This window comes from Anser cygnoides, unplaced genomic scaffold, assembly GCF_040182565.1.
Source record: "Anser cygnoides isolate HZ-2024a breed goose unplaced genomic scaffold, Taihu_goose_T2T_genome scaffold_71_1, whole genome shotgun sequence".
In the NCBI taxonomy this organism is placed as follows: domain Eukaryota; kingdom Metazoa; phylum Chordata; class Aves; order Anseriformes; family Anatidae; genus Anser; species Anser cygnoides.
This window is the reverse complement of record NW_027103085.1, coordinates 54,740-78,906: the sequence shown is the minus strand read 5'-3', so window position 1 is coordinate 78,906 and position 24,167 is coordinate 54,740. Positions and strand designations below refer to the sequence as shown.

General features: G+C 45.2%; 1 protein-coding gene across 3 annotated transcripts in view; it reads left to right on the top strand.

Annotated features, from left to right (window-relative positions):
• Positions 1–24,167, top strand: part of LOC136789577 (guanine nucleotide-binding protein G(q) subunit alpha-like) — a 152,528-nt gene that overhangs the window by 90,313 nt on the left and 38,048 nt on the right. For all 3 annotated transcript variants that reach the window (XM_066989657.1, XM_066989656.1, XM_066989654.1), the window contains 2 exons: positions 988–1,116; positions 3,102–3,231. In XM_066989657.1, the coding sequence (XP_066845758.1) occupies positions 988–1,116; positions 3,102–3,231 (259 nt within the window). The remainder of the gene's footprint in view (positions 1–987; positions 1,117–3,101; positions 3,232–24,167) is intronic.

The following is a 24,167-nucleotide window of genomic DNA, read 5'->3' as shown; positions in this document are numbered from 1 at the left end:
AGCCTTAGGTTATTTTATCAGTGACTAACTCTGACCAAGTAGGTCATCCTTGTGCTTGGAAGTAATCAAATACACAAAAACTTCATTTCCTACAGCAGACATCTAGCCTGGGGAGAGCCCAAACTGCCTGGTGCACTAAATTTGCGTGCAACTGCTGGATCCAAACAAATTTTTTTTTTTGAAGCATCTTTTATGAAAGTTAACTAAAACCTCCAGTGCACTGCTGCTTTATGGTTGAAAACCACCATTAAGCAATAGCAGAAGAGTTGTTGTAGTTAAAAAGTCATTACAGTTTTATTGCAGTTTCAGATTATTTGCTAACTGACTTGGATGCATTTCACGTACTGTAGGCTTAATAACTTTATCAGAACTTTCTGCCTGGATGAAGGAATTTCAGGTGCCAGACATCACACTAGATGATCATAGCTCTCCCTTCTGATAACAATATCCGGAGAGATTTTTTTTAATCAGTCAGTGTGAGTTTGTTTCTTTTAGCTCCAAAGAGTGCGATTTATCCTCCTACCATTTTGTAACTGATAATGATCTCTGCTAAATGAGTTAACTGTCACTTAAGAGATTCATGTTTCTCTATCCATGTGTCTGTGTTGACACTACAGAGTAAATATCAAGAAAAAGATATTTTCAGATAAAATTATATTGGTTTATATTTCTTAGACATTTTATCATATTATTTGTCTTTACCCAGAATTTAATAATTAAAAATTCTGAATTGTTGGTAGTTCCATGTGTGAAATCCAAGCAAATTTATATGAAAATCATAATGATTATGCTGTCCTTTTGTACTATTTACTGGAAGCTATGAAAATGTCCATTTTCTTCCCTCTTTTATGCCAATATTGCTCTTTTTTCTGTTGCACTTCTTCCTATCCCACATCCTACTTCTTTTCCCAAGTCTTCCCTTCTCTTCTCCTCAGTAGTATAATGGTGTCACTGTCTTGCATTCCTGTTGTTTCTCCCTGTCTTTAGTTATCTTAACGATTTGGACCGCATAGCAGATTCAACCTACCTGCCAACTCAGCAAGATGTGCTTAGAGTTCGAGTCCCAACAACAGGGATCATTGAATATCCATTCGACTTACAAAGCGTCATTTTCAGGTAGAAAAAAGTAGACAGATGCTTTGTTTCTTTTTATTCTTTTCCTTTTATATTAGTAATACCATGTACAGGGTATTGGTTAAAAGTACAAATTATTCTATGTTTAAAGTTTGAGATAATTTTATGTAATTTTATGTTTTTGTCCATATATGAAGGGCAGCTATCATTAAAGATGTCAAGAGGATGAGAGACAAATAGACTTTTTCTGAAGTGAATTACTGACAGAAAAACTGGAAGTAATTTTTCAGTAGAATGAGTATAGCTGTTTCATTATGAATAATAATAAGAAAATGCAATCACATTTCCTTCTGATTCATGTAAATTATGAAATGTGAAGGTACCACTTCTGTACTTGATTTTTAGAGAGAAGTGATATTTTGTGAGTTTACTACCGCTCCAACAAATGATTTTCCCCACAGCTCATTCTGAGTGCAAAAACAGTTGCTTAAAGAATAACTATCAATTACAATTGCAATTAAGACACCCGAGTGTCTAGTTACATTGAGATGCCTAATGAATTAGGAGTACACTCTGCAGGCAAATTTCAGTTTTTATTTTGGCTATTAAGTTTAGTAAATACATTGTATTCAGTTTATGCTCTTAAAATTAGGCAGCTGTAATAAGCTGGGCAACTTTAATCCTAACCCATAAGCTCTCAGTCAGCTCCTCCCTCATCCATCTCCAGGCAGAGCTCCATGCACTCTAGCTCACATAGAAAACAAGACCCCCCTCCTCATCTCCCCAGCCTGTCCTTCCTAAAAAGCCTGTATACTTTCATTGCAACATTTCAGTCATGGGAATTATCCCACCGTGTCCATGATCCCAGAAAGATTGTAGCCCTGCAACTGTATGCACTTCTCTAACTCATCTTGTTTATTTCCCATCCTACATGCATACATGTATACAGGCAATTTAGAGACGCACCCCAACATGTTGGATGTGGGGGACTTATCCATAATGGTGCCTTGTAGACACATCCTTGCTTACCTGCAAGTGCTGGAGGTGACCCTGCTTAACCCCCATTTTGTTGATTTTGCAATTCCTCCCTTTCACATTACCCCATGCCCTTTGTTCAGCAGCCCTGTCTATGAGTCCCTCACAGGACTGCTGGTTACTCTCTCCCTCCCCCCCCTTTGTTCCTCCCCTGGGGAGGAACAAACTCATGCACCAGTATATCCTGGGAGCCACACAGAGTCTATTGCTGCTTTTCTGTCAAGCTGCTTGACAGAAAATGACCTAGGGGATTCTGGTGGACACCAAGTTGAACATGAGCCAGCAATGTGCCCTTGCCACAAAGAAGAAATCCTGGGCTGCATTAGGCAAAGTACTGCCAACAGGTCAAGAGAGGTGATCCTTTCCCTCTATTCAGCATTGGTGAGGCTGCATCTCTGTTTGGTTCTGGGCTCCCCATTAGAAGAGAGACATGGAGCTACTGGAAAGAGTTCAACGAAGGGCCATGAAGATGATCAAGGGACTGGAGTATCTTTCCTAGGAGGAAAGGCTAAGAGAGTTGGGACTGTTCAGCCTAGAGAAGGCTCAGATAGGATCTCATCAATGTCTATAAATACTTGAAAGGAGGCTGCAATGAAGACAGATCCAGGCTCTTTTCATTGGTGCCCAGTGTCAGAACAAGAGGCAATGGGCACAAACTTCTTTACTGTGCGGGTGACTGAGCACTTGAAGAGGTTGCCCAGAGAGGTTGTGGAGTCTCCCTCTTTGGAGATCTTCAAAAGCTGTCTGGACTTGGTCCTGGGCAAGTGGTCCTGCTTGAGCCAGGCAGGTTGGACCAGATGACCTCCAGAGGTCCCTTCCAACCTGAACAATTCTACAATTCTGTGAAATATTAATGGAATTATTATTTTTTTAAGAAAAACAAACCAAACTGTGTTTTCATCTAAATTCTTGAATTCAATGTTCCATATGTGACTGTATGTTTATCTGCTAAGGTATTTGTAGAATTTATGTGGTCATTGTTAATTTTGCAGAATGGTGGATGTAGGAGGCCAACGATCAGAAAGAAGAAAATGGATACATTGCTTTGAAAATGTCACATCTATCATGTTCCTAGTAGCCCTTAGTGAATATGATCAAGTGCTTGTGGAGTCAGACAATGAGGTAAGAAAACATCAGCATAAACGACCAGCTTTGAAGAAAAAATAATTCCACTAAAAATTATTTTAAATTTTATTTAAAATTTGGTTAAAACACAAGTTTTTGGAAAGCTTCAGTAGAAATGTGTGTGTTTTTACATAATTATTTGGAGATTAAAATTGTTGGACTAGTAAAGTATACTGATTGAACAGTTTGTGCTAAACATCAAAATTCAAATTTGTTAGTTCTTCTAAGACATTTTCAAAGCAGACTGGCTTGTCAAGGCCCATCTGTTTTCCAAATGTCTACCAGCAGTTGTATGCAACTGCATGTAATAGAATGAGAAGTTCTACAGGGATCAAGAGGGTAAGCCTCAAATAATATGACACAAACCGATCTCCTCAATGGAGAGTCAGTGCAACCTATCTATTTTGTGTTAAAGTGGATTGGAATTGACCGTAGAGAGATGTTCTTACTGTAGCTAATTGTACAGTTAATGTTGTGTAGCAGAGCCATAAAAATCTGCAGTGGGAATGAAAACAATTCATAAGTTATTTGACCCTATGGGTTCACAATCCTAGGGTTTTATGATCCTAAAGTACTAAACTTCATTATATTGACTTAAAGTATAAGATTTATATTCACTTATATTTTCTAATTGTATTGTTATTTCAAAGAATAACAGAAGTAAGAAGTTAGTGATGTTTGAATTAAGCAGGCAAAATGTAGTAGTGCCCAATGTTTTGTATACAGTTTACAGAGTAGGAAGCTTATTTAATACTTGGATTTTTTTTTCCTTCATGAAGACTATTCCAGTTATTCAGCAAACTTCTTTTTATTTTTGTATTCCTCTAATGTCGCAGGTATCAGAAATTTTTTATTTCTTTTCCTAAGACATACATCTTTGATGTGTTGTTAATTATTTTTCTCAGCATAATGATCTAACAGAATGACGCTAACAGTATTGTGCTTTTAACTAGAACCCAAGTATAGAACATAGGGTGGAATATGAATGTCACAAGAAAAATAGTAGTGCAAATAGCCTGCAGCATAAAATACATCCTGCTTTGTGGGGTAGGGAAAGCATTTATACTCTTCTAGAGATTAATTTAAGACTGTAATGTGTGCTATAAATAGGCTCCTAGTCTTTGAACATTTTGGTTTATGGTAAATGTAAATCATTGAAATAGTCTTTTGAGGAGGAGATAACAGAAACCTCACTTTCACAATTTTGCATATATGTTAGTGTGTTAAATTATTTCTTACTGTGGTGGGTTAACCTTGGCTGGTAGCCAGGTGCTCATCAAGCTTCTCTCTCACTCCCCCTGCTCAGCAAGACAGGGGAGAAAAATAAGATGAAAAGGCTTGTGGGTTGAGATAAGGACAGGGAGCTCACTCAGGAATTATTGTCGTGGGCAAAACAGACTCGACTTGGTGAAGATTCATTTAATTTATTGCCAGTTAATAGTAGAATAGGATAGTGAGAACTAAAAAAAACCCAAACTAACTAAAAACACCTACCCACCACCCACCACCCTTCTTCCCAGGCTAAAATTCACCCCCGATTCTTCTACCTCCTCCCCCTCAATTTGCATGGGGGGTAGAGAATGGGGGTTGCGGCAGTTCATAACAGTACATCTCTGCAGCTCCTTCCTCTCCACACTCTTCCCCTGCTCCAGTGTGGGGTCCCTCCCACTGGACACAGTCCTTCAGGAAGTGCTCCAACATGGATCCTTCCTGTGGGATGCAGTTCTTCAAGAACTGCTCCAGCATGGGTCCATACCATGGAGTACAGTTCTTCAGGAATGGACTACTCCAGCGTGGGTCCCCTACAGAGCTACCGTTCCTGCCATGAGCCCACTCTTTAATTGAACTTTCCAGAGGCTTCAGTTTCCTTCAGGGCATATCCACCTGCTCTGGCATGGGGTCCGCCACAGACTGCACTTTGGACATCTGCTCCGCTGTGGTCCTCCATGGTCTTCAGGGGGACAACCTGCTTAACCATGGTCTTCTCCATGGGTTGCAGGGGAATCTCTGCTTCAGCGTCTTGAGCACCTCCTCCCCTTGCTTCTTCACTGACCTTGGTGTCTTGAGAGTTTTCTCTCACATCTTTTCTTACTCTTCTCTCTCACAGCTGCTGCACAGCATTTTTTTCCCCTTTCTTAAATATGTCAACACAAAAGCACAACCAGCATCACTCATTGTCTAAGCTTTGGCCAGTGGTGGGTCCCTTTTGGAGATGGCTGGAACTGGCTGTGTCAGACATAGCGGCAGCTCCTGGTCTCACAGATGACATCTTTGCAGCCTCTTCCACGCACACCCCCCCCCCCCGCCCCCTGCTCCTGCTACCAAAACCTTCCCACATAAACCCAATACAATAACTTAGACGTTCTTTAGAAGCTGGAACAATATCTTCCTGGGCTTTCCAAGTATACAATCTTGCCCTGTGTTCTCATCAGCTACAACTGTTCACATGTTACAAACTGAATGGAATATATGGACTGAACACTTCCCTTCTGTCCTGGGCTCTACTACCACTTTAAAATGACTGAAGTGATACTTTTCAATGATTTTTTTTTCAACTCTTATAAAAAAGATCTTACTCATAAAGCTCTCCTGATTTCTTAAGTTTTCACTTTCAAAATGTTTTGTGGAGGTAAAAGCTCTAAAACTCTTCTTTCTCTCGAAGATGGTTCTTCTACCTCACTGATAAACTATTTAAGTTTCTTAATAACAACAGTGAAAAACTTTTGAACCTTTTTGTCTTTCAGTTTGAAATGTTCATAACTTAATTCAAACCATTTTTTTTCTAAGTGTCCTGGTTTCAGTTAGGACAGAGTTAATTTTCCTCCTAGTAGCTGGTAGGGTGCTATGTTTTGGATTAGGATGAGAAGAGAGCTGATAACATGCTGATGTTTTAATTGTTGCAGAGCAGTGCTTACACCAGGCCAAGGACTTTTCAGCTTCTCGCTCTGTCCTGCCAGCGAGCAGGCTAGGGGTGCAGCAGGAGCTGGGAGGGGACAGACCCAGGACAGCTGACCCAAACTGGCCAAAGGGGTATTCCATACCATCTGACGTCATGCTAAACAATATATAGGGGTGGCTAGCCGGGGTGGGGGGGCCGGCTGCTCGGGGATAGGCTGGGCATCGGTCAGCGGGTGGTGAGCAATTGCATTGTGCATCATTGTTTCGTACACATTATTATTAATACTATTATCATTATTATTATTATTGTTATTATTATTATTTTCCTGTCTTAATAAACTGTCTTTATCTCAACTCACAGGTTTCACTTTCCCGTTTCTCTCCCCCATCCCAGAGAGGGAGGGGGAGGGTGAGTGAACGGCTGTGTGGTGTTTAGCTGCCGGCCGGGTTAAACCACAACAGTAAGTCATACATACAGCAAAGCCTTTGACACGGTCTCTCACCATATTCTCCAGGAGAAACTGGAAGCTCATGGCTTGGACAGGTATACTCTTTGCTGGGTTAAAAACTGTTTGGATGGCCAGGCCCAGAGAGTGGTGGTGAATGGAGTGAAATCCAGCTGGAGACCGATCACGAATGGTGTTCCCCAGAGGTCGGTGTTGGGGCCCATCCTCTTTAATATCTTTACTGATGATTTGGGTGAGGAAATTGAGTTTACCCTCAGTAAGTTGGCAGGCGACACCAAGTTGGGGGGAAGTGTCGATCTGCGGGAGGGTAGGAAGGCCCTACAGAGGGACCTGGACAGGATGGGTTGATGGGCAGAGGCCAATGGGATGAGGTTCAACAAGACTAAGTGCCAGGTCCTGCGCTTCGGTCACAATAACCCCATGCAGCGCTACAGGCTTGGGGCAGAGTGGCTGGAAAGCTGTGCAGAGGAGATCACAGGGAGATCACTCAATAATTATTGTCACGGGCAAAACAGACTCACCATAGGAAGATTAATTTTTATTTTTTTTTTGCCTCTTACTAACAAGCTATAGGAGTGAGAAACAAAGAAAACAAACTAAAAGCACCTTCCCACTATCGACCCTCTTCCACCTCTTCCCCCCAAGCAGCACAGGGGAATGGGGGAATGGGGGTTGCTGCCGTTCTATAGCTTCTCCTCTACCGCTCCTTCACAGTCACTCTCTTCCCTTTCACCAGCATAGGGTCCCTACCATGGGATGCAGTCCTTCTCAAACTGATTCTACGTGGGCTTCCCACAGGCAGCAGCTCTTCAAGAACTGCTCCAAATATGGGTTCATAACACGGGGTCTATCCAGGAGCACACTGCTCCAACCTGGGTCCCCCACAGGCAGCGTCTCCTGCCAGATCACCTGCTCCTGTGTGGGCTCCTCTCCATGGGCTACAGGTCTGACCCGAAGTCTGCTCTGGTAGGGGATCTCCATAGGCCGCAGCCTCCTTCAGGTCAGATCCACCTGCTCCACCGTGGTCTCCTCCACGGGCTGCAGCGTGGAACCCTGCTCTACCGTGGTACACCATGGGCTGCAGGAGGACAGCCTGCTTCACCATGGTCCTCTCCACAGGCCACAGGGGATCTTCTGCTCTGGTGCCTGGAGCACCTTCTCCCCCTCCTTCTTCATTGACCTTGGTGTCTGCAAGACTGTTCATCACTCCTCACTCTCCCAGCTGCTGTTCTGCAGCAGTTTTTTCCCTTTCTCAAATATGGTCTCGCAGAGGTACAAACAACATCACTTATTTGCTCAGATCTGGCCAGCGGCAGGGCCCTTTGGAGTATGCTGAAACTGGCCCTTATCTAACATGTGGCAGCTTCTGGATTCTTCTCACAGAAGCCACCCCTACAGCCCCCCACTACCAAAACCTTGCCATGTATACTCACTACACACTGTACTCTGCTCTGGTGAGGCCGCACCTTGAGTACTGTGTTCAGTTTTGGGCCCGTCACTAAAAAAAAAAAGACATTGAGGCCCTGGAACATGTCCAGAGAAGGGCTACAAAGCTGGTGAAGGGTCTGGAACACAAGTCCTATGAGGAGCAGCTGAGGGAACTGGGGTTGTTTAGTTTGGAGGAGAGGAGGCTCAAGGGAGACCTTGTTGCTCTCTACAACTACCTGAAAGGCCTCTTCTCACAGTTAACTAGTGATAGGACAGGAGGGAATGACCTCACGTTGCTCCAGGGGAGGTTTAGGTTGGAAATTAGGAGAAATTTCTTCTCAGAAAGAGTAGTCAGGCATTGGAACAGGTTGCCCAGGGAGGTGGTGGAGTCACCATCCTTGGGGGTGTTTAAGGAAAGGCTGGACGTGGTTCTTAGGGACATGGTTTAGTGGGTGATATTGGTGGTAGGGTAATGGTTGGACCAGATGATCTTGGAGGTCTTTTCCAACCTTAATGATTCTATGATTTTATACAAAACCTTGGGGCACATACTAGCAGCCTTACCTCTGGGGTGGATCGAGTCTTTCTTGGAGCTAAGCACCAATCTGGGCAACTTAGTTTTGGCTTTCAGTAAGCTGTAGCCTCTCTATATAGTTTTGGTTTTTTTTTGGTATACCAGAACACTGCTTTATTCCCATCCTTTTCCCTTCTCCAGTCCCATAAATCATGAATGCATTTATTCCACATAAAGAAAAGTGTATTTTTCTCTGAACGTGGGTGTGACAAATATAACATTTGTGTTATTTCTCACCTGAAATTAAACTATTTACAAGAAACATTGCTTTTATTCCTCACTGTGGTGTAACAGGTTCATTAGGAAAGACAATAACTGAACTTGAGTGCTTTGTTAATCAGTCAATGAATATTTTTCACTCTGTAAAATTCAAATAACTTTTAAATTGTGAAATGGTATTAAAATTTCAGCACGAAAGTGAGAGTGTGAATAAATGCCCGACTTTCTTCTTATGCACAGCATCAGCGTGATACTGTGGTAGAATCTAATCCTTCTTTGATCGTTATGCCTGTCTTCTTTTTAAGAAATGTGACTCAAAAACTTGCACTGTTCTGCTACTCCTCTTGCATTGCTTTCAATGGCCTGATTAAACAGTATGTTTTTTGTAAGATGGCCTACTTTCTTCTTCTAATTAGTCCACTTCATGATATCGCCTGTCTTATTCCTTGTACCTTGCTTTAACAAAGAAAACTATACTTTTAAATTATCTGTGCAATTATTTTCAGTTAACACATAGTTTCATTAATCTCATTTTCTTTTATAAATTTACACCTATAACAACTACTATTTGCCATTCAGCACATCTGTGTTTGTTTTATGAACGGTCATCAGTCTGAAACTATTAGAACTCTTAAGACTGAGGTTTGTATTTTCAAAATGTAGTGCATAATAGACTAGCTGCTGTAAATGGGTTTCTTCCCTTGTTTAGCTTACTCAAGAGAAATGAATTTGGATTATAAATCAGATGAGTCTACAGTAATTTGAGAGGTATCGCTAGTATATCTCAAGGGCTTTTTACTCACTGGATATGTGTAAGGTTGAGTTAAACACAATTTCTGACTTCATACACTTGGAGGAATTAAGTATTCAAAGTTCAGAGGAATGTACTATAACTACTCTCTAAGGGTATCATAGAATCATAGAACGGCTTGGGATGGAAGGGACCTTAAAGATCATCTAGTTTCAACCCCCCTGCCATGGACAGGGATGCAACCACTAGAGCAGGTTGCCCAGGGCCTTGTCCAACCTGGTCTTGAACACCTCCAGGGATGGGGCATCCACAACCTCTCTGGGCAACCTGTTCCACTGCCTCACCACCCTCTGAGGGAAGAACTTCCTCCTAACCTCTATTCTAAATCTCCCTTCTTTTAGATTAAAGCCATTTCCCCTTGTCCTGTCACTGTCTGCCTGAGCAAAAAGTTGTTCTCCATCTTTTTGAAGAGGGTGAAAAATGAGTGGAGAGCTTGTGGGTGAGAATTAAGGGGCAGGCTACTAAGGGTGACACTGTTGTGGGGGTCCCCTGCTGAATGAGGAGGGTGTCCTGGTAACGGGGGACGCTGAGAAGGCAGAGATACTGAATGCCTTCTTTGCTTTGGTCTTTGCTTCAAAGACTCCCCCCCGGGACTCCTGGACCCTGGAGGGAGGAAAAAGAGTCTGGGAAATGGAGACCTCCCCCCTGGTTGACGAGGGAGTGGTTCGGGAGCATCTGAGTGGGATCAATGAACACAAATCCACGGGCTCCGATGGGATGCATCCATGTGTGATGAGGGAGTTAGCGGAGGTGATCGCTGAACCGCTCTCTATCATCTTTGAAAGGTCCTGGAGAACAGGAGAGGTGCCTGAAGACTGGAGGATAGCCAGTGTCACTCCGGTCTTCAAGAAGGGAAAGGAGGAGGATCCGGGAAACTACAGGCCAGTCAGTCTCACCTCTGTCCCTGGAAAGGTGTTGGAACAGCTTGTTCTGGATGCCATCTCCAAGCAATTGGAAGAGAAGAATGTTATGAGGAGTAGTCAGCATGGATTCACCAAGGGGAAATCGTGCTTGACCAACCTCCTTGCCTTCTATGATGGCATCACCAGCTGGGTAGACGGGGGGATAGCAGTGGATGTCATCTACCTTGACTTTAGCAAGGCTTCTGATACTGTCTCCCACGATGTCCTGCTAGCAAAGCTGAGAAAGCGTGGGATAGATGAGTGGACAGTAAGGTGGGTTGAGAACTGGCTGACTGGCTGAGCTCAGAGGGTGGTGATCGGCGGCACAGAGTCCGGCTGCAGCCCTGTGACTAGCGGTGTTCCCCAGGGGTCGGTGCTGGGTCCGGTCTTGTTCAACATCTTCATCGACATGCAGAGAAAGTCTTGGGGTCCTGGTGGATGACAGGTTGACCATGAGCAGTGTGCCCTGGTGGCCAAGAAGGCCAATGGGATCCTGGCGTGCATTAAAGGGAGCGTGGCCAGCAGGTCAAGGGAGGTGATCCTGTCCCTCTACTCTGCCCTGGTCAGACCTCACCTGGAGTACTGTGTCCAGTTCTGGGCTCCCCGGTACAAAAAAGACAGGGATCTCCTGGAAAGAGTCCAGCTGAGAGCAACAAAGATGATACGGGACCTGAAGCATCTTCCCTATGAGGAAAGACTGAGAGACCTGGGTCTGTTCAGCCTTGAGAAGACTGAGAGGGGATCTTATCAATGATTACAAATATCTTAAGTGTGGGAGACAGTGGGATTTGGCCACCCTCTTTTCAGTGGTTTGTGGGGATAGGACAAGGGGCAACGGCCAAAAACTGGAGCACAGGAAGTTCCGCACCAACATGCGAAAGAACTTCTTCACGGTGAGGGTGATGGAGCGCTGGAACAGGCTGCCCGGGGAGGTTGTGGAGTCTCCTTCTCTGGAGATATTCAAGGCCCGTCTGGACGCCTACCTGGGCAGCCTGCTCTAGGGAACCTGTTTTGGCAGGGGGGTTGGACCCGATGGTCTCTTGAGGTCGATTCCAACCCCTACAATTCTGTGATTCTGTGATTTTTTGAGTCCCCTTTCAGTACTGAAAAGCTGCAAGGAGGTCACCCCGGAGCCTTCTCTTCTGTCAGCTGAATAGCCACAGCTCTTTCAGCCTTTCTTCATAGGAGAGATGCTCCAGCCCCTTGATCATCTTCATGGCCCTCCTCTGGACCTGCTCTAAGAGATCCACATCTTTCTTGTGCTGGAGGCTCCAGACCTGGATGCAGTACTCCAAGTGGGACCTCACAAGGGCAGAACAGAGGGGGACAATCACCTCCCTTGACCTGCTGGCCACTCCTCTTTTGATGTAGCTCAGGATGCCGCTAGCCTTCTGCTGTCAATGAGTTTTTCTCCCAGTCTGTACTCATGTCTGGGATTGCCCCAACCCAGGTGCAGCACCTTGCACTTTGACTTGTTGAACCTCATTAGGTTCACATGGGTCCACTTCTCAAGCTTGTCCAGGTCCCTTTGAATGGCATCCCTTCCTTCTGTTGTATCGACTGCACTATTCAGCTTGGTGTCATCTGCAAACTTGCTGAGGGTGCGCTCAATCCCATTGTCTATATCACTGATAAAGACATTAAACAGTACTAGTCCCAAGACACACCTGAGGGACACCACTCGTCACTGGTTTCCACCTGGACATAGAGCCATTGACCACCACTCTCTGGGTGCGGCCTTCAAGCCAATTCCTTATCCACTCAATGGTCCACCCTTCAAATCCATCTCCAGTTTGGAGACCAGGATGTCAGGTGGGACCATACCACAGGCCTTACAGAAGTCCAGGTAGATGACATCGGTAGGTCTTCCCTTATCAGCTGATGCAGTGACTCCATTATAGAAGGCCGCCAGATTGATCGGGCACAATTTGCCCTTGGTGAAGCCATGCTGGCTTTCTCAGATCACCTCCTGGTTTTTGAAGTGCCTCAACATTGCTTCCAGAAAAATCTTTCTGATGATCTTGCCAGGCACAGAGGTTGAGGCTCACCGGTCTGTAATTCCCCAGTTCTTCCTTTCCCTCCTTTTTAAAAATGGGAGTGATGGTTGGCTTTTTCCAGTCACCAGGGACTTCTCCTGACCGCCAAGACTTTTCTAATATGATGGAGATAGTCTTTGCAACTACATTAGCCACTTCCCTCAGGACCGGGTGGTCTCGAACCTGGGATGTCATGCATAGAAATGCGACAAGTGTTCAGACTGCCTGTCATTGAGAGCCCTGTGTAGGATGTTGCTTAAATGAAGCAAAAATGAAGCAAATCCATGAAATTGCAGTCTAGTGACAAAGATCTGTAATTAAAAAATTGGAGGTTTCAAACCTGAAGAAAAGCATGCATGGCTGCACAAGCTGTATTTTAACTATGACTCTTAACAAGCAATGCTCAGAAACAATGTAATCACTCCTCTCTTAAGTATATGTACAGTTTGTAAATAATTAAGCATCTGATTTTGGTGCATAAATACACAATGTGAAAAATTTAAACATCTCTTTCAAAAAGTTCAGATGGTATACTCGGAAATACAGTACAGCTCAGAGGAAGCAGTCTAGGAGGTTTCTGGAGAGTGTGGAAGATAGCTTCCTGATGCAGCTGGTTAGTGAGCCTACCAGGGGAGGTGCCCCGCTTGACCTTCTCTTCACAAACAGAGAAGGACTGGTGGGAGATGTGGTGATCGGGAGCTGTCTTGGGCAGAGTGACCACGAAATGGTAGAGTTCTCTATTCTTGGCCAGGTCAGGAGGGGGATCAGTAAAACTGCTATCTTGGACTTCCGGAGGGCAGACTGAGCTGTTCAGGACACTGGTTGGCAGAGTCCCTTGGGAGGCAGTTCTGAAGGGCAGAGGAGTCCGGGAAGGCTGGGCACTCTTCAAGAAGGAAATCTTAAAGGCTCAGGAGCGGTCTGTCTCCACGTGCCCAAAGACAAGCCAGCGCGGAAGAAGACTGGCCTGGATGAACAGAGTTGTAGCTAGAGCTTAGGAAAAAAAAAGAGGGTTTATGACCTTTGGAGAAGAGGGCGGGCCACTCAGGAGGACTATAAGGATGTTGTAAGGCAGTGCAGGGACAAAATTAGAAAGGCCAAAGCTCATCTGGAGCTCAATCTGGCTACTGCCGTTAAAGATAACAGAAAATGTTTTTATAAATATGTAAACACAAAAAGGAGGACTAAGGAGAATCTCCACCCTTTACCGGATGCAGGCGGAGACTTAGTGACAAGAGATGAGGAAAAGGCTGAGGCGCTTAATGCCTTCTTTCTCTCAGTCTTTAGTGGCAAGACCAGTTGTTATCTGGATACCCAGTACCCTGAGCTGGTGGAAGGGGATGGTGAGTAGAATGTGGCCCTCATAATCCAAGAGGAAATGGTTGGCGACCTGCTACAGCACTTGGATGTACGCAAGCCGATGGGGCCGGATGGGACCCACCCAAGGGTGCTGAGAGAACTGGCGGAAGAGCTGGCCAAGCTGCTTTCCGTCATTTATCAGCAGTCCTGGCTATCAGGGGAGGTCCCAGTCGACTGGCGGCTAGCAAATGTGACGCCCATCTACAAGAAGGGCCCGAGGGTAGACCCGGGAAACTATAGGCCTGTTAGTTTGACTTCAGTGCCAGGGAAGCTCATGGAGCAGATTATCTTGAGTGTCATCAGGTGGCACTTGCAGGGCAACCAGGCGATCAGGCCCAGTCAGCATGGGTTTATGAAAGGCAGGTCCTGCTTGACAAACCTGATCTCCTTCTATGACAAAGTGACGCGCTTAGTGGATGAGGGAAAGGCTGTGGATGTGGTCTACCTTGACGTCAGTAAGGCTTTTGACACCGTTTCCCACAACATTCTCCTCAAGAAACTGGCTGCTCTTGGCTTGGACTGGCGTACGCTTCGTTGGGTTAAAAACTGGCTGGATAGCCGGGCCCAAAGAGTCGTGGTGAATGGAGTCAAATCCACTTGGAGGCCGGTCACTAGTGGAGTCCCCCAGGGCTCAGTACTGGGGCCAGTCCTCTTCAATATCTTTATCGATGATCTGGATGAGGGGATTGAGTGCACCCTCAGTAAGTTTGCAGATGACACCAAGTTAGGTGCATGTGTCGATCTGCTCGAGGGTAGGAAGGCTCTGCAGGAGGATCTGGATAGGCTGGACCGATGGGCTGAGGCCAACTGTATGAAGTTCAACAAGGCCAAGTGCCGGGTCCTGCACCTGGGGCACAACAACCCCAAGCAGCGCTACAGGCTGGGAGATGAGTGGCTGGAAAGCTGCCTGGCAGAGAAGGACCTGGGAGTATTGGTTGATAGTCGGCTGAATATGAGCCAGCAGTGTGCTCAGGTGGCCAAGAAGGCCAACAGCATCCTGGCTTGTACCAGAAACAGTGTGGCCAGCAGGTCTAGGGAAATGATTGTCCCCCTGTACTCGGCTCTGGTGAGGCCGCACCTCGAGTACTGTGTTCAGTTTTGGGCCCCTCGCTACAAGAAGGACATGGAGGTGCTCGAGCATGTCCAGAGAAGGGCAACGAAGCTGATGAGGGGTCTGGAGAACAAGTCTTATGAGAAGCGGCTGAGGGAGCTGGGATTGTTCAGCCTGGAGAAGAGGAGGCTCAGGGCGACCTTATCGCTCTCTAGAGGTACCTTAAAGGAGGCTGTAGCGAGGTGGGGATTGGTCTATTCTCCCATGTGCCTGGTGACAGGACGAGGGGGAATGGGCTAAAGTTGCGCCAGGGGAGGTTTAGGTTGGATGTTAGGAAGAACTTCTTTACTGAAAGGGTTGTTAGGCATTGGAATGGGCTGCCCAGGGAGGTGGTTGAGTCACCATCCCTGGAGGTGTTTAAGAGATGTTTAGATGTTGAACTTAGTGATATGGTTTAGTGGAGGACTTGTTAGTGTTAGGTCAGAGGTTGGACCAGGTGATCTTGGAGGTCTCTTCCAACCTAGATTATTCTGTGATTCTGTGATTCTGTACACATATTTGAAACACCTCTCTCTTCTTAAGCATATATAAAATGCATTTAGATACATTCATGGGTACTCAGGTGTTCCAAATTCTGCCCCTAATAAAACAGTAAGTCTGTCTAGACTCATTGGTGGAAATGAACAAAAGATTGATCCAGAGAACATAATATATTCATTGCATTATTAGTACTGTAAATTAAGTAAATCTTCCCTCAGTTTGATATGATGTGATGAAAGGAAACCTAAGTTACATAATCAGATGTGTTTGACATTTTCACTTTTCCAGAAAAGTCTGACAGAATTAGTGGTGAGAAGAAAAATGAAGGGATCAGCTCTCTGATACATTTATGTGTTATGTCTTATAGGTAAATTTTTCCCTGAGTTGTACCAGTGGATCTGGAGAAATAATTTTAAAAAAAAAGCAGAATTTAGATCTTTTCAATGTATTTAAATCAGCTTTTTTTCTTAAATAAAGGATTTTTTCCTATATATATGTTCCTATATTTTTCCTATATATACTCCTACATATATTCTATATTCCAGGATAAGCTACATTCAAATATGGATCACAGGTAGTTCTCCTAAACATATAAAACCTCATGGTCTCAGAGCAGTACATACAGAAGTGAGTTCCAGCTTTCCAGGAGAACTATTAAGCACTTGTAATGATGGTTGGACTAGAGACAGCAGAATATAGTTTTAAATCTGGGTTTATAGGACAGAAGTTTTCATGACTTTTGCAGAGTTCATTAAGTAGTTACTACTAACATGAATAGCAAAACAAAAAAAATGTATTTATTGGTGTTTGGACAAATGTCTTTTCTACATTAACATGCTAAAAGTCAAACAGTTATATGATTTCATACAACTTCTGAAGGTCTATGGTAGTCTCTGAAAGTGTGGGCTTTTTTGTATAGAAGGATCTTTCTTTTACTGTATTCCCAGAGGAAAACAAAAAAGATACTTAGGATACAATTTCCTCAGTTGAGCTAAATTGATAGATTAAACATTGCTTAATTTACATAGGCTAAATGAAATTTTGAAATTTTTTAAGCTATCAAAAAGCAAAAGTATTTTCTGAGATGTCATTGGACACTGAAAATCTACAGAGGAAATGGATGGCATAAAATATTCATTGATAAAAGGTTATTTTCTGAAGTAAAGCAGTAGGAGTGGTCTGAACATCGATCACCCAAAGTAAATTGGGGAAGAAGAGCTATTCTATAGGCAACTGGGAGAAATCTCGGGCTTTTGGAACTGGTTGCCCTCATCCTTATGGGAGACTTCCACTTCTGTTGTGGTTTAACCCGGCTGGCAGCTAAACACCACACAGCCGTTCGCTCACCCTCCCCCCTCCCTCTCTGGGATGGGGGAGAGAAACGGGAAAGTGAAGCCTGTGAGTTGAGATAAAGACAGTTTATTAAGACAGGAAAATAATAATAATAACAACAATAATAATAGTGATAATGATAATAGTATTAATAATAATAATATGTAAGAAACAAGTGATGCACAATGCAATTGCTCACCACCCGCTGACCGATGCCCAGCCTATCCCCGAGCAGCCGGCCCCCCCACCCCGGCTAGCCACCCTATATATTGTTTAGCATGACGTCAGATGGTATGGAATACCCCTTTGGCCAGTTTGGGTCAGCTGTCCTGGGTCTGTCCCCTCCCAGCTCCTGCTGCACCCCTAGCCTGCTCGCTGGCAGGACAGAGCGAGAAGCTGAAAAGTCCTTGGCTTGGTGTAAGCACTGCTCTGCAACAATTAAAACATCAGCATGTTATCAGCGCTCTTCTCATCCTAATCCAAAACATAGCACCCTACCAGCTACTAGGAGGAAAATTAACTCTGTCCTAACTGGAACCAGGACAACTTCCCACATATAAACTGGAAATATCATACTGCTGCAACAAATAAGGCTTGGAAATTCCTAAATCATGTTGAAGATAACTTCCTGTCACAAGTACTGAGTGAGTTAACTAGGAATGTTGCCTGGCCCTTATCTGTTGTTTGAGAATAGGGGAGGCCTTGTGGGGAGAGGTGACGGTAGGTGGCTGTCTTGGCTATAGTGATCATGAATTAGTTGAGTTCAAAATTTTTGGTGTAAGGAGAAAAATGTTCAGCAGAGTTGCCACTGTGAACTTTACGACTGCAAACTTTAACCTTCTCAGGAAGCTAGTTAGCAATGTCCCCTGGGAATCTGCTCTAGAGGGTTTACGGGTCCATGAGAACTGATCACTTTTCAAGAACCACCTTTTAAAAGCCCAGGAGCAGGCAATCCCACTGTGCCGCAAATCGAGCAAGCAGAGCAGAAGACTGGCCTGGCTGAACTGGGAACCCCTCCTCGAACTAGGGCAGAAAAAGAAAATATATGACCTCTGGAAGCAAGGAGAGTACAGAGCTACAGTTCCCGTCTTCAAGGAGAAAATGAGAAAAGCCAAAGCCCAACTTGAGTGGACACTGGCCACTGTGGTATCAGACAACAAAAAAGGCTTCTTCAAGTTTGTTAACAGCAGGAGGAGGTCAAAGGAAACTATTGGAATGATACTTGGAGCGGATGGTCACCTAACAAGGAGGAGGAAAAGACAGAGGCATTTAATGCCTTTCTTTTTCTCAGTATTTAATAGTAACAACAGATCTTGGGCTGCCCAGACCTCAGAGACGGAGGACCATGACGGGGGGAGCAGTGACTTTCGATCTGTGGTCACCAAAATTGTAAGGGAACAGTTGTATCAGCTCAGTATTCATAAGCCCATGGGGCCTGACAGGATTCACCCCAGAGTGCTGAAGGAATTAGTGGACATTATAGCTGGACCTCTCTCAACAATTTATCAAAAGTCGTGGGAGTCTGGGGAGGTCCCCACTGACTGGAAGCTAGGCAATGTAATACCCATCTGCAAAAGGGCATGAGAGAAGACCCTGGTAACTACAGACTTGTTGACTAACCTCAGTCCCTGGAAAAGTTCTGGAGAAGATTGTCCTGGGGGATAGTGGAAGGCATTTAGAGAACAAAACTCATCAAGGTACATTGGGTTTATGTGGCAAGGTTTTAGTAGTGGGGGGCTTCAGGGGTGGCATCTATAAGAAGAGTCCAGAAGCTGCCCCATGTTAAATAAGGGCCAATTTCAGCCAGCTCCAAAGGGACCTGTCGCTGGCCAGAGCTGAGCCAATGAGCGATGCTGGCTGTGCCTCTGCGAGAGCGTATTTAAGAAAGGAAAAAAACAAAACAAAACAAAACTAATGGGGAACAGCATCTGGGAGAGTAAGGAGAGAGAAACAGTAAGGAGAGAGAAACACACCAAGATCAGGAGGAGGGGGAGAAGATGCTCCAGGCACCAGAGCAGAAGATCCCCTGCGGCATGTGGAGAGGACCATGGTGAAGCACGTTGTCCCCCTGCAGCCTATGGTGTACCACAGCGGAGCAGATTTCCATGCTGCAGCCTGTGGAGGAGACCACAGTGAAGCAGGTGGATCTGACCTGAAGGAGGCTGTGTCCTATGGAGAACCCCCACCAGATCAGACTCCGGGCCGGACCTGTAGACCGTGGAGAGGAGCCCAAACAAGAGCAGGTAGGATCAGTTCAGGAAGGACTGTATCCCATGGGAGGGACCCCACTTTGGAGCAGGGGAAGAGAGTGACCGTGAAGGAGCGAAGTGCTACAGACTGACCGCAACCCACATTTCCCCATTCCCCTGTTTCTCTGCACTGCTCAGGGGGAGAACATAGAAGAAGGTGGATGGGAGGAAGGTGTTTTTAGTTTGTTTTTAGTTTCTCACTGCTTTAATTTGTTAGTAATAAGTAATAAATTACATTAACTCCCTATGCTGATTCTGTTTTGCCCATGATGATAACTGTTGAGTGATCTCTCTGTCCTTATCTCAACCCTTGAGCCCTTTTCATTGTATTTTCTCCCCCTTTCCCTTTGAGGAGGAGAGTGAGAGAGCAGTGGTGGTGGGGTTCAGCTGCCCAACTGTGTAAAACCACCACATGGAGTTAAATCCAGCTGGAGGCCCGTCACTAGTGATGTCCCCCAGGGCTCAGTATTGGGGAAAGTTACCTTCAATATCTTCATCATTGAGCTGGATGAGGGGATCGAGTGCACCCTCAGTAAGTTTGCAGATGACACCAAGTTAGAGGTGACTGTTGATTTGCTTAAAGGTAGGAGGGCTCTGCAGAGGAATGTGGATAGATGGGCTGAGGCCAACTGTATGAGGTTCAACGAGGCCAAGTGCCGGGTCCTGCACCTGGAGCACAACAACCCCAAGCAGAGCTACAGGCTGGGAGATGAGTGGCTGGAAAGCTGCCTGGCAGAGAAGGACCTGGGAGTATTGGTTAATAGTTGGCTGAATATGAGCCAGCAGTGCGCTCAGGTGACCAAGAAGGCCAACAGCATCCTGGCTTGTACCAGAAATAGTGTGGCCAGCAGGTCTAGGGAAGTGATTGTCCCCCTGTACTCGGATCTGGTGAGGCTGCACCCTGAATACTGTGTTCAGTTTTGGGCCCCTCACTACAAGAAGGACATCGAGGTGCTGGAGTGTGTCCAAAGAAAGCTAACAAAGCTGGTGAAGGGTCTGGAGAACGTGTCTTGTGAGGAGTGACTGAGGGAGCTGGGGTTGTTTAGCTTGGAGAAAAGAAGGCTTGGGGGACACCTTATCATGCTCTACATTTACCTTAAAGGAGGCTATAGAGAGGTGGGGATCGTGCTCTTCTCCCAAGCTCCAAGTGATAAGACATGGTGAAATGGTCTCAAGTTGCCTCAAGGGAGGTTCAGGTTGGATATTGGGAGAAATTTCTTTGCTGAAAGGATTGTGCATCATTGGAATAGGCTGTCCAGGGAAGTGGTTGAATCACCATCCTTGGAGTTCTTCAAGAAATGTGCAGATTTATAACTTAGTAGCATGGTTTAGTGGTGGATTTTAGTACTAGGTTAATGGTTGGACTAGATGATCTTAGAGGTCTTTTCCAACCTGAATGACTCAATGATTCTATGATTTATATATTATATGTATCCTATATATATACATAGATATATACTTATATCATATATCATTTATCCATCTCTATGCCTTAGGAAAATAACATTTTCTCCATTATTTTACTTGCTAAGTGTTGTGGTTTAACCCGGCTGGCAGCTAAACACCACACAGCCGTTCGCTCACCCTCCCCCCTCCCTCTCTGGGATGGGGGAGAGAAACGGGAAAGTGAAGCCTGTGAGTTGAGATAAAGACAGTTTATTAAGACAGGAATATAATAATAACAATAATAATAATAGTGATAATGATAATAGTATTAATAATAATAATGTGTAAGAAACAAGTGATGCACAGTGCAATTGCTCACCACCCACTGACCGATGCCCAGCCTATCCCCAAGCAGCCGGCCCCCCACCCCGGCCAGCCACCCTATATATTGTTTAGCATGACGTCAGATGGTATGGAATACCCCTTTGGCCAGTTTGGGTCAGCTGTCCTGGGTCTGTCCCCTCCCAGCTCCTGCTGCACCCCTAGCCTGCCCGCTGGCAGGACAGAGCGAGAAGCTGAAAAGTCCTTGGCCTGGTGTAAACACTGCTCTGCAACAATTGAAACATCAGCATGTTATCAGCGCTCTTCTCATCCTAATCCAAAACATAGCACCCTACCAGCTACTATGAGGAAAAATTAACTCTGTCCTAACTGGAACCAGGACACTAAGAAATTTCTTTTCATTAATAAATGAAATCACATATAAAAGAATCATTGAAATGCCTCTGTTGACACAGATATCTGAGAATATTAACATTAATAGCATTTTAAAAGCTTGTATTTTATAGGAGGTTTACTTGCTGGGTTTTCACTGACTGAGTAACAAAGCCATTTGATCTCATTGTCTTTTCTTTTAAGATTTAATTCATTTATAGGTCCTATGCAGATGGGCTATTTGTAACCCTTTTAAGAGAGTCGTTTACATTACTGTTTTTTGTTAATAAGAGATGGAAAAGGTTCTTTTAAAATAAAGATTTTTGCTCTTTTTTCAAGCTTTTATTTGGGTTCTCAAGATCATATTGCATATTAATAAATTACATGATTATGCTGCAGCTAAGATTTGCATTTTAAAATGCTAATTTGGGAGGAGAAGAAGTGGCAACGTGTAGCCTAATAGCAATCAAAAGGGACTTCAAGGAATTGGGACAGATGATCAGGAATTCGGGTGCGCAAGTCATCTTCTCCTCCGTTCTCCCTAGTACTGACAGTGACAGGAACAAAAGGATAGCATCCATTAACACATGGCTCCGTGGCTGGTGTCATCGCCAAAATTTTGTGGTTTTTTTTTGTCGACAGGAAGCCTTACATAGTACCAGGCTTGCTGGCATCAGATGGGATTCATCTTTCCCCAAGGGGGAAGAGGGTCCTTGGTCATGAGTTGGCGGGGCTCATTGATTGGGCTTTCGACTAGATTCAGTTGGGGAGGGGGATATCATCAAGGATGCTGACGATAAGGTACGGGATGACATGCCATTCCACTCATGCCAGCTGAACACCACAGCCAGCAAAGGATGCCCAGAACCTAGAGAGGGAACAGAGCTTAACAGGAGAGCTACCATAGGCCCACATGGACGAGTTATAGTTGCCCCATCCAGAAAGGCAGATGCATTGGGAGCCCAACTCAAATGCGTCTATGTAAACACATGCAGCATGGGGAATAAACAAGGGGAACTGGAGATGTTCATGCAGTTGCAGGGCTATGATCTTGTCGCAATTACTGAGACATGGTGGGACAGCTCTCATGACTGGAATGTGGCAATGGACGGCTTTGTGCTTTTTAGGAAGGACAGGCCAGGAAGGCGAGGTGGTGGAGTTGCTCTTTATGTGAGTGAGCAACTGGAATGTATGCAGCTCAGAATAGGGGGGACGAAGTGCGAGTCAAGGGCCTATGGGTGAGGATTAAAGGGCAGGGCAACAGGGGTGACATCGTGGTGGGTGTTTACTACAGGCCACCGGATCAGGAAGAGGAAGTGGATGAGGCCTTCTACAGGCAGCTGCAAGTTGCCTCACGTTCGCAGGCCCTGGTTCTTAGGGGAGACTTTAACCACCCCGATATTTGCTGGGAAGACAACACAGCTCAGAACAAACAGTCCAGGAGGTTACTGCAGAACACTGAGGATAACTTCTTGACACAGGTGGTAGGTGAGCCAACAAGGAGAGGGGCGCTGCTGGACCTGGTACTAACAAACAGAGATGGTCTAGTTGGAAAAGTGAAGGTTGAGAGCCGGCTCAGCTGCAGTGATCATGAGATGTTGGAGTTCAAGATCCTGCAAGGAGGAAGCAGGGCAAAAAGTAGGATGGCAACCCTGGATTTCAAGAGCTAACTTTGACCTCTTCAGGGACCTAATTGGAGGAATCCCCTGGGCCAGGGCCCTAGAGGGAAAGGGGGCCCAGCAGAGTTGGCTAATATTCAAGCACCACTTCCTCCAAACTCAGGATTGGTGGATCCCTACGAGAAAGAAGTCGAGCAAGGGGGGCAGGAGACCTTCATGGATGAGCAAGGAGCTCTTGGGAAAACTTAAACAGAAGAAGAAAGCGTACATGATGTTGAAGAAGGGACAGACCAGTTGGTCTAGGAACATTGTCAGAGAATGCAGGGATGCAATGAGGAAGGCCAAGGCCCAGTTAGAATTAAATTTAGCAAGAGACATCAAGGACAACAAGAAGGGCTTCTTCAAATACATCAGCAGCAAAAGGAAGGCTAAGGAAAATGTGTGTGTGCTGCTAAATGAGGCGGTGCCTTGGTGACGGCGGATACAGAGAAGGCGGAGTTACTGAATGCCTTCTTTGCTTCAGTCTTCACTGCTAAGGCTAGCCCCCATGCACTACTGAGCCCGGAAACAAGAGAGAAAACCCAGAGAGAGGAAGACTTTCCCCTGGTCGAAGAGGATTGGGTTAGAGGTTATTTAGGCAAGCTAGACACCCACAAATCTATGGGCCCCGATGGGATGCACCTGAGGGTGCTGAGGGAGGTGGCCAATGTTATTGCTGAACCTCTCTCTATCATCTTCGAAAGGTCTTGGAGAACAGTAGAGGTGCCTGAGGACTGGACGAAAGCCAACATTACTCTAGTCTTCAAGAAGGGCAAGAAGGAAGACCCAGGAAACTACAGGCCAGTCAGCCTCACCTCCATCCCTGGAAAGGTGATGGAGCAGCTCATCCTTGAGGCCATCTCTAAGCACGTGGAGGAAAAGAAGGTGATCAGAAGCAGTCAGCATGGATTCATCAAGGGGAAGTCATGTTTAACCAACCTGATAGCCTTATATGATGAGATGACTGGCTGGATGGATGAGGGGAGAGCAGTGGATGTTGTCTACCTTGACTTCAGCAAAGCTTTTGACCCTGTTTCCCATAACATCCTCCTGGGCAAGCTCCAGAAGTGTGCGATCTATGAGTGGACTGTGGGGTGGATCGAGAACTGGCTGGATGGCAGATCTCAGAAGGTTGTGCTCAATGTTGCCGAGTCTAGTTGGAAGCCTGTGACTAGTGGTGTCCCCCAGGGGTCAGTACTAGGTCCAGTGCTATTCAACTTATTCATCAATAAAATAATAATGTGTAATTGAATTTCTCTTAAACCAATATTTCCTTCCCTTTTGTGATCTTTACAAATGCCACATTGCTCAA